The 11285-nt window shown below is 42.8% G+C and overlaps 1 protein-coding gene across 2 annotated transcripts in view; it reads right to left on the minus strand.

The window, feature by feature from the left end:
* ppp1r2 (protein phosphatase 1, regulatory (inhibitor) subunit 2) overlaps nt 1-10796 on the minus strand; it is a 32519-nt gene extending 21723 nt beyond the window's left edge. The window contains exons 1-3 of one of the 2 annotated variants that reach the window (XM_024422868.2): nt 10185-10647; nt 850-957; nt 87-167 (exon numbers count right to left, since the gene is read on the minus strand). In XM_024422868.2, the coding sequence (XP_024278636.2) occupies nt 87-167; nt 850-957; nt 10185-10321 (326 nt within the window). In that variant the 5' untranslated portion in view covers nt 10322-10647. Of the gene's footprint in view, nt 1-86; nt 168-849; nt 958-10184 lie in introns of both variants that reach the window. The other variant, XM_042322935.1, reaches the window with a different exon arrangement.
* Between the last annotated feature and the right edge of the window lie 489 nt (nt 10797-11285).

Here is an 11285-nt window from a genome sequence, read left to right on the forward strand (position 1 = left end):
GTCAGTGATGACCCTCCCCCAGACCTATCCAGTCAGTGATGACCCTCCTTCACCCTCCCAGACCTCTTCAGTCAGAAATAACTTACTTGGAGGCCAGGTCACCCACAGTGGGCAAGTTGACCTCTGAGTCGCTGTGCGCCCCTTCATCCTCCTCGTCCCCCACCATCCTGAGGAAGAGAGAAGGAGAGAACAGTGTGTCACAACGGTGACTTTCTATGCAGCGGCCTTGGAGATTGAGTTACGTGCCAGTTTAGATGGCCCACCCCACCTACGCTTTATGCAGACTAGGCAGAAACTCATCCACACGCACGTACACACACCGAACCTGCACTGCAAAATTGAGGTGCCCTGTGAGAGCAGGCCAATCTGCTATCTAAATTGTATCTAATCCGGGGTGAGTATATTATCTACAAAAATGGATCAAATTATAGTCTCCTTTCTACGTCACATTAGTCTGGGATCTCGGTACTGTTCACACACATTATAAAAGCAGGATGACGCCAAACTTACCAGAGCAGAGTTTCTTCTCAGGCCAAGTCAATCACAAATCTCTGTTCTCAACAAATGTGTATATTTGACTCGAGAAAAGTAGTTTGTCTTTTGGTTTTCCCTTGGCCAAGAATATGTAGTGTGAAAAGTCCAACTGTCATTTTCACATGTTATAGGCCTAACTAATTGAATAAATGAATACCATTATGAGGTATTCGTAAACAAAAAAAGTAGAAAACGGGTAATACTGGATAACATTGTCTATGGGAAGCCATTTTGACAGTAGCTGGGTAACTTTGTCCTTACCTGTTCATGTGAATGAATTGCATCGTGCTTTACACATCGAATGGGGCGACTCACCTGTTGTAGGGCGTGCTGGGCTCGTCGATCTTCATCAACCCATAGTCCTTGTCTGCCGGGTGGTACGTGGCCAGGATGTTCATCTCGTCCCATTTCTGTGACTTCTTCCTGAAAGAATGAGTCCAGAGATGAGCTCAGGGTAGTACTAAAAACCAACCAGATATTACCTTAGAGACCTGGCGGATTTAATCTAGGACTACACAGTGACCCAGTTTTCACTCCCGTAGTGTATTTCGGGAACAAAAACAAGGCAGCAATTTAAAAAAAAAAATAAGGGTCTTATGTACAATTAAATGATTCATTGTTGGGAAAAATGACAGAGGTTGGTCACTTCACCTTCAGCATGATGCGGAGGCTGATCAAGCAAGTGAGTGTGAGTGGGTGGGTTGAAATGCTTCACAAATGTACTTTCCCCAGGTACAAATTGTAGGCGCTCTCTGGGCTTCTGGCTAGAGTTGGCGCCTTCAATAACACCGCTGTCTGGACTTGGAGACAGTGCCAAATACAGCCGTTAAACTGTCTCTGCTGGCGCGCCCCCCTCCCTTTGTCAAAGTAGCCAGCCTCCCGGGCGTGTTTATGGAGGCAGAGGCCTGCCATCATGGTAGAGAGGGGCGGGGGGGGGTGATAAATCTGCTCCCTGCTGCAGTAATCCTGCAGAGCCATCGCTAGCTGCTCACACACACACACACACACACAATAAGTCAGGCACACAGCAGGCAGTTTGACTGTCGATGGCACTGGGCTAAATCAATGGGAGACGTGCCCTGTACAGCTGTGTCTCACACTAGAATGGCACATCATGGGATGAGGCACATATCAATACTGCTCAGTCAGGCTTGCTGAGGTAGGCCGGCTCTTAGCCACTGTTTCACAACATATATAACCCATGGGATACATGTAAGAAACCAATGTAAGCTAGTGAAGACAAAACATAAAATGATATCATTACATTAAACTGTCAGACATACAGTGAGCTCCAAAAGTATGTCAGTGAGACATGTTGTTTTGGCTCTGTACTTCAGAAATTATATAATGACTGAGGTTAAAGGGCAGGCGGCCAGCTTTAACGTGAAGGTATTTTCATCTGTATCAGGGGAACCGTTTAGAAATTACAGCACTTTCTGTACATTAGTCCCCCCCATGGTAGGGGACAAATGCACTTACACTCAGCAACAACAACAAAAAGTCCCGTTTTCAGGACCCTGCCTTTCAAAGATAATTCACAAAAATCCAAATAACTTCACAGATCTTCATTGTAAATGGTTTAATCACTGTTAACCATGCTTGTTCAATGAACCATAAACAATTAATGAACATGCACCTGTGGAACGGTCGTTAAGACACTAACAGCTTAGACGGTAGGCAATTAAGGTCACAGTTAGGAAACTAAAGAGGCCTTTCTACTTACTCTGAAAAACACCAAAAGAAAGATGCCCAGGGTCCCTGCTCATCTGCGGGTCTTAGGCATGCTGCAAGGAGGCATGAGGACTGCAGATATGGCCAGGGCAATAAATTGCAATGTCCGTACTGTGAGACACCTAAAGACAGAGCTACAGGGAGACAGGACGGACAGCTGATCATCCTCGCAGTGGCAGACCACGTGTAACAACAACTGCACAGGATCGGTACATCTGAACATCACACCTAAGGGGCAGGTACAGGATGGCAACAACAACTGCCCGAGTTACTCCAGGAACGCACGATCCCTCAATCGTTGCTCAGACTGTCCGCAATAGGCTGAGAGAGGCTGGACTGAGGGCTTGTAGGCCTGTTGTCTGGTGAAAACCTGCCTTACATCACCAGCAACAACGTCGCTTATGGGCACAAACCCACCATCGCTGGACCAGACAGGACTTGCAAAAAGTGCTCTTCACTGACGAGTCGTGGTTGTCTCACCAGGGGTGATGGTCGGATTCACGTTCATCGTCGAAGGAATGAGCGTTACACCGAGGCCTGTACTCTGGAGCGGGATCGATTTGGAGGGGAGGTTCGTCATGGTCTGGGGCAATGTGTCACAGCATCATCTGACTGAGCTTGTTGCCATTGCAGGCAATCTCCTCCCTCATGTGGTACCCTTCCTGCAGGCTCATCCTGACATGACCCTACAGCATGACAATGCCACCAGCCATACTGCTCGTTCTGTGCGCGATTTCCCCTGCAAGACAGGAATGTCAGTGTTCTGCCATGGCCAGTGAAGAGCACGGATCTCAATCCCATTGAGCACGTCTGGGACCTGTTTTATCGGAGGGTGAGGGATAGGGCCATTACCCCCAGACATTTCCGGGAACTTGCAGGTGCCTTGGTGGAAGAGTGGGGTAACATCTCACAGCAAGAACTGGAAAATCTGGTGCAGTCCATGAGAAGGAGATGCACTGCAGTACTTAATACAGCTGGCTTTTGATTTTGACCCCCGCTTTGTTCAGAGACACATTATTTAATTTGTTAGTCACATGTCTGTGGAACTTGTTCAGTTTATGTCTCAGTTGTTGAATCGTATGTTCATACAAATATTTACACATGTTACATTTGCTGAAAATAAAACACAGTGAGAGGGCGTTTCTTTTTTTGCTGGGTTCATATGCTTCTTAAAGTAGTCAAAAGTTTAGTATTTGGTCCTATATTCATAGCAAGCAACGATTACATCAAGCTTGTGACTCTACAAACTTGTTGAATGCATTTGCAGTTTGTTTCAGATGATTTTGCGCCCAATGTAAATGGTAAAGAATGTATTGTAAATAAGAATAGCATGTTTCTAAACACTTCAACATGAATGTTGAAGCTACCATAATTATGGATTATCCTGAATGAATAATAATAATAATAATAATGAATGAATAATTGAGGCATAATTATCATAACCAAAAACAAACAAAAAACACTTCCCTGTTACTGTAATGGTGAGAGGTTAGCATGTCTTGGGGGTATGATATTTGTGCGTGTGTATTTCTCATTCATCCAGGATTATACGTAATGATGGTACACTTCCACATTAATGTAGAAGTGTTTAGAAACATTTTATATTCTTATTTCCAATAAAAGTGACTCTAAAATGGCAAAATACAATTACTTACAATGAATTTCTATTGGGCACAAAATCATCTGAAACACAACCAAAGACAATCAGCAACTGCATCCAACAAGTTTGTAGAGTCACAAGCTTGATGTAATCATTGCGTGCTATGAATATGAGATGTAATGCTAAACGTGAGAACACAAGTGACTGGCCCAATACTTTTAGTCGCCTAAAATGGTCTATGTACAAAAAGTGCAGTAATTTCTAAATGTTTTACCCCATATGGTTGAAAATATCCTCAAATTAACGTTGACAGTCTGCACTTTAACCTCATAGTCATGGTATTATTTCAAATCCAAGTGTTGGGAGTACAGAGTCAAAACAATAACAGAAATCTGTCACTGTTCAAACAGGTTTGGAGCTCACTGTATATGTGGAAATGACTAGTTTGCATTTACTTTTTAAATTTCACCAACCCTACTTTGATGCGTCTACATTCACCAGACTTTGAACCATACCTTTATGGATAATTTCTAAATCATTTAAAACACTAGCCAAACCAGTGTGACTACATCTGGGCCAGGGCAGATAGGGAGTTTTGTCTGTATGTGAGGAGTGTTGACAAGCCAGTAGAGGAGAGGAGCCAGTTTCACTGCTCTAAAATGTCTGTATGTCAGTCTGTGTATTTCTGCGTCTGTCTTTATCCTTCTGTATGTGTGAGGGGGTTGGTTATACAACACATCCCAGACACTGCCAGCCAGCCTGGCCTGATTTACAGTACACAGCACCCGTGCAAATCCACTCAAGACCTGACGCAGCCAGTCAGATTTTTTCTCTTCTAAAAAATAAAAATACATAATGGAATGACGACAACCACCTCTTCAAGTAAAAAAACAACATCTTATGACTTCTGTTATTCTTATATTATTATTTTTCAACTGATTTGTTGGTTAAGGGCTCGTAAGTAAGTATTTCACTGTAAAGTCTACATCTGTTGTATTCGGCACATGATGTGACTAATAAACTTTGATTTGAGAACGGATGCTATTTGACTCTCCCATTCAGTGTGTGTGCAGTGAGCATCTCTTGGAGAGGCCAACAGCTGGGTACATCCCTCTAAAAGTGGGAGGTGACTACACTATCAGATAGCATATGCTAAGACAAGCAGTGTGTTAAAACAGCTCTCTGGTCTATGCTTTCCAGCCATGGTCTTTGTGTGGCTCAGTTGGTAGAGCATGGCGCTTTCAAAAATGCCAGGGTTGTGGGTTCGATTCCCACGGGGGACCAGTACAAAAATGCATGCGGTCTACTGTAAGTCGCTCTGGATAAGAGCATCTGTTAAATGACTAAAATGTTAAGATGTGTTATTTGTAAAAAACCAGAGCACACTAAAGTCAATATAGGGAGTAGTAGGGACTTGGAGAGGCGGGGAAAGACTAAAAATCCACTCATGTTGAGATAAATCTGTTTAAAAATAATTTTATTTTTGTTGTTGTTGCTTGAACCCAGTGAAGCCCATTGTCAAGGGACTGCAGTGCCCATTTGATCTACTATACTGGAGCAGGAAGTAGGCTACTATGCAGGTTGCTCCAATGGCATTTTCTCCCCACAAAAGTCATGATAGTCGATGAATGTCCCTCAACCCACTCATGAAATGGTCAGATTGGGCATCTAAGACAATGGAGGAGAGATAGAGTTTCATGGAACAATGCCTGTGACTCAGTTAAAAGTCATTGACTATCATGAATAATGAATGACTGAGCTTGGGGTCCATGCGTCAATGTTGACTGATTAGTGAGTGCAATGAAATGGCCTACATTGAAATTGAGAAGATACTTGACTATTGTTTACGGGGCACCAATAGTCATGCCCCAATGACACTTTCTAGAACTCTATGGCAGGAAGTTGTGATTGTTTGGACTCTGGACAAGTGCAGAGTGGACAACTTCTTTGTGATAGGAACACGTTTATTTGGAAAGCAATATGGATATTTGGAAAGCTGGCTCAGGATATCCCCTTGGTGTTGTATAATGAATTGAAAGCTCCAGTCTTTTCTGTCCCCTTTGGTAAACAAGAGATGGCAACACAGCCTAGTGGTTAAGAGCGTTGGGCCAGTAATAGAAAGGTCGCTGGTTCGAATCCCCAAGCCGGAAAGGTGAGAAAAAGAAAAACAAAATCTGCCCTAGATGCCCTTAACCCCCAACAACAACAACTGCTCCCGGGCTCCAATGACGTGGATTAATGCAGTAGTCATCGTCCCTCACCTCTCTGATTCAGAGGGGTTGGGTTAAATGCAGAAGTTTCAGTTGAATGCATTCACTTGGACAACTGACTAGGTACCACTTACCCTTTCCAGGGTTCCATCCAACCATTTCACATGAATAAAGTACATGTTGGATTTTTTATGTTACGACAGGCCTGATGGGAAAAAGCACATTTAAAAATCAGTACATTTTCCATATATGCTAGTTAAGGTAGGATCTTTTTTGAGTTGGTCAAATGAAAACTTCCATGGTATGTTGTGTGGTCCCTCCCATTACAACTCAGTAAAGAATGCAGTTTGTTAGGCACACCCTTTAAGTGGCAACAAGTCAATTTGATGGAAACTGATCTCAGGTGGACAAAAATGTGCATATTGTTTTTAAGCAGGTTTTAGAATATCTGCCACCAATTGGAGGAAAACCTAGCAACAGATAGGAACACGTTTTCCCAAACAATACATGACTTAAAGAATGAGAAACTGTATCTAGAATGAGAAACTGGCAGCCTCTATTGGGGTGCCACAGGGTTCAATTCTCGGGCAGACTCTTTTCTCTGTATATATCAATTATGTCACTCTTGCTGCTGGTGATTCTCTGATCCACCTCTATGCAGACGACACCATTCTGTATACTTCTGGCTCTTCTTTGGACACGGTGCTAACAAACCTCCAGATGAGCTTCAATGCCATACAACACTCCTTCCGTGGCCTCCAACTGCTCTTAAATGCAAGTAAAACTAAATGCATACTTTTCAACCAATCGCTGCCCGGACCCACCTGCCAGACTAGCATCACTACTCTGGACAGCTCTGACTTAGAATATGTGGACAACTACAAATATCTGGGTGTCTGGTTAGACTGTAAACTCTCCTTCCAGACTCACATTAAGCATCTCCAATCCAAAATGTAATCTCGAAAAATCGGCTTCCTATTTCGCAAACAAAGCCTCCTTCACTCATGCTCAACTGACTATCCTACCGATCCTGGACTTCGGCGATGTCATTTACAAAATAGCCTCCAACAATCTACTCAGCAAATTGGATGCAGTCTATCACAGTGCCATCCGTTTTGTCACCAAAGCCCCATATACTACCCACCACTGCAACCTGTATGCTCTCGTTGGCTGGCCCTCGCTTCATATTCGTCGCCAAACCCACTGGCTCCAGGTCATCTATAAGTCTCTGCTAGGTAAAGCCCCGCCTTATTTCAGCTCACTGGTCACCATAGCAGCACCCACCAGTAGAACTCGCTCCAGCAGTTCTCTCACTGGTCACCTCCAAAGCCAATTCCTCCTTTGGCCGCGTTTCCTTCCAGTTCTCTGCTGCCAATGACTGGAACGAACTGCAAAAATCACTGAAGCTGGAGACGCATATCTCCCTCACTAGCTTTAAGCACCAGCTGTCAGAGCAGCTCACAGATCACTGCACATAACCTATCTGTAAATAACCCATCCAACTACCTCATCCCCCATACTGTTATTTATTTTGCTCCATTGCACCCCAGTATCTCTACTTGCACACTCATCTTCTGCACATTTATCACTCCAGTGTTTAACTCTTATATTGTAATTATTTTGCCACTACGGCCTATTTATTGCCTATAGACTTTTTCTATTGTGTTATTGACTGCATGTTTGTTTATTCCATGTTTAACTCTGTGTTGCTTGTGTCGCACTGCTTTGCTTTATCTTGGCCAGGTCGCAGGTGTAAATGAGAACTTGTTCTCAACTAGCCTACCTGGAGATTTAAAAAATAAAAAAATCTAGAAAAGCATGGGAAAACTCCACTGCTGTGGTAATGAGCCTAACATAGATACAATTCCGATAGCTTTAGTTCATTCATTTGTCTGCCAGCACAGCAAACTGAACGAAGTAAGCTAACCTTGAGATGGTATAGCCAAATAGTGTTGGTGTAGAAGGATAAAGTACTTCATATGTGGCTTGTTGTTTCGCCATAACAATAGCATGCAGTGTTATAATTTCCCTGGCACATACAGTACAAGTCAAACATTTGGACACCTACTCATACAAGGTTTTTTTAAAACTATTTTCAACATTGTAGAATAATACTGAAGACATCAAAACACATATGGAATCACGTAGTAAGCAAAAAAAGTGCTAAATAAATATATTTTATATTTGAGATTCTTCAAAGTAGCCACCCTTTGCCTTGATATTCTCTCAACCAGTTGTCATCCAAAATTAGATTTATTTTCCAAGCTATGGCACACAATATTTTACATAAAGCAGGTTTTTAAAAGGACCAAAAAGTTGCCTGCTTTGTGGTTTTATTTTTGGCATGGAAAAAACGGTGACAATGGTGTCGTCCCAACCCTACTGCTCATCCATCAAATTTAAATCTGATTTCGACTGAAAGTAGTACCCTAATATGGACAGATGGCTTAAGCAAAACATTTGGGAAAGAGCCTAAAAATTGTCGTGATGAAAAAAATAAGCCATGTGTGTGGTTTTGGTTTGTGAGGACTGTTAGAGACAGGATATAAACACCACCCTATGAGTTCTGGTGCTGAAGGGGTGTGTGCATGCAGCTGTCTGTGTGTGTTCTTGTTTGTTTGCTACAGACATAGCTGGAACTGAAGGAGTAGGCTACAGCGCAGTCAGCCGTGCTGGTCTCATCCCACTCCATTTGAAGAAAGAGAATTGTTCAGGAAACCTTTTTACCCATTTCCTACAGAGAAAATATTTTGGTATCAACACAGAACTGGCTTGACTTACGGCTGGGAATGGAATTCACTGATAAGTAGGCCATACAAGGACGGAAGTCTCACATGGACGGGAAGTTATGAGTCTCATAGTAGGTTATATGAAGGATAGCCACCTAACACTATAAATGAACTACATAAATCACATGCATGAATTATTGAAACTCAAACAACCTCCATCTCTATCCACCTGTGCATCTAAACATGGACCACCAGCTCTTTGTTAAAAAGACAAGCTGGAATTGAGAAACAACACTCATGATGCAATTAGCCGAGGTGTATTTGCTAGAGGTATCATTTGAGCAACTGAACAGCTCAAAAGGACTAGCTCACTGACAGTTTAATGTGCAAAGTGAATTAGATCAATCAAAGCTACTTCAGGCATAAACTCACCATAGTTCTGACAACCCGAGGGCAATGGTGTAAATATAACGTGACAGCTTGGGATGTGGAAGTCAGTGCCTTGACAGCAGACACTCTCTGATGGCACACTAGGCACTAAGGGTGGAGTGTACAGTAAGCTACCATCCAGCTTCCACATTTACCCACAGTCTTAGAAACTAAACTGTATCGGACAGTCTGTGCCCACCACACAATGATAAGTGAATATCATTTACAGGTCTGAATCCTTCAGCTACTGCTGTACATCATGTGTGTGATGGAGAGTAGGAATGGGTAACTTGCTGGCTAACATACCTGATGCCAACATAACGTTTCTTAAATCTTAACTAAATTACTAAAATCGTCTGTTACTAAAAACATATCTGTAGGGAAAAAAAAAAACTTCAAAATTGTTTGTTTGCCCTGGTAAAAATGTCTGTGGCTAGACTATAATTTGGCTAACTAGCCAGTCAACCCATTTCATCGCCCACCTTTAAAAACAACTAACATCAGTGAGTTGGCTGATGATAAAGCCACATTTACTCGCGATTACAGGTGTGAAACCGGATAAAATATTAACTAGCCACCTTATCAACTGACATCGACAAGTAGACATTTGGGACGTTGCTAGCGTTAGCTAGGTAACGTAGCTAGCCAATGTTACCTTCTCGGGCAAACTAGCTAGCAAATTGGCTAGCCAACATTAACTGGTACGTTAACAGTCCTAGTGAGAAGAATGTGAGTGAATTGTAAAGCAAGCAATGACAACTGACTTGCTAACGTTATCTAGTTAGTTCGTGTTATGCACTACCTGGCACATTGTTGACGAGTTTACGTTAGCTAGCAAGTCCATAAAGTTTTCAGCCAGGGCAGCACACAACGCAGAGCAAGCTAAGCTAACGCTACCAAGACTGTCGGTGTCAACAAGAAACTAAGATAGCTGACTGTCTGTCTACTCACTGTTGGTCATCTTCCAGAAGTCCAGGATCGCCTTGTTCTGGAGTCTCTACTGGCACTTCTTCGACTGGGCCCACTTTGATACCCGTCCCGCTGTTCTTGTTCTTCAGAATACCTTTTATTGGCCGGGGAGCTGCCATTTCCACAAGCGCTAGGTCACTCACTGGAGAGTGGTTGTCAATTATCAGAACTAGTTGGTACGCGGATGCACCTTAAATTTTGTGCCCTTTGCTTTTATGAGTCAAAAAGACAAAATCCCGATTTGGTTTACAACTGTTCCTGCACTCCAAACTCTCGGTTGTCTCATTAACACGCTTAACTTCACCGCTGAAAGTATTTGGTATGTCCCCCCGAAGTCGCACGCTGTTGTGTCTGTGGCGACCACTGAAGTACAGGAGGCGACTAGCGGCAAAAACGCAGCAGTCGCCGACAGTCGTCACGACTTAAACCCCGCCCGTTTCTACAATTCCTCCTCTTAAAATCTGATTTTAATCTAAACCTAATCCCTTAACCATAACTATAGCCTCAATGCCAACTTTATGTCTAACCTTACATTAGGACCAAAAAGCTTTAGTTTTCATGATTTTTGACGATATAAACCATTCTTATTTTATGGCTGTGGTAACTAGTGACAACCGTCGCCGACACCCTCTTATTTTTTATCATCGCGAGAATATAGAGTTGCTATAACAACGCATTCTTCCCAGTGACCTGCAAAGGTAGCCATACTTATTGTGGCACTGGGTTATAATTCAGGGGTAGCAACTCCAGTCCTCGAGGTCCTGATTGGTGTCACACTTTGTCTCCATCCCTAGAAAACACAGCTGATTAATCAAATTGCATTTTAAAATGAAGATCATAATTAGTTGATTATTGGAGTCAGGTGTGTTTGCTGGGCTGGGCAAAACTGTGACAACAATCAGGCCCTTGAGGACTGGAATTGCCCACCCCTAGGTTATACGCATACTCCAGTTTTGTAAACTCTCTCTCTCTATATATATAAAATGGTTAAGGAGAAATTGACTACTTCTCTTCTAGTCCTTTTAAGAAACATTGGTGTCTTGAAAATGCCTAATGGCTCATAATAATAGCTGGAATGACGCA

This window comes from Oncorhynchus tshawytscha, linkage group LG06 (genome assembly GCF_018296145.1).
Source record: "Oncorhynchus tshawytscha isolate Ot180627B linkage group LG06, Otsh_v2.0, whole genome shotgun sequence".
NCBI lineage: Eukaryota > Metazoa > Chordata > Actinopteri > Salmoniformes > Salmonidae > Oncorhynchus > Oncorhynchus tshawytscha.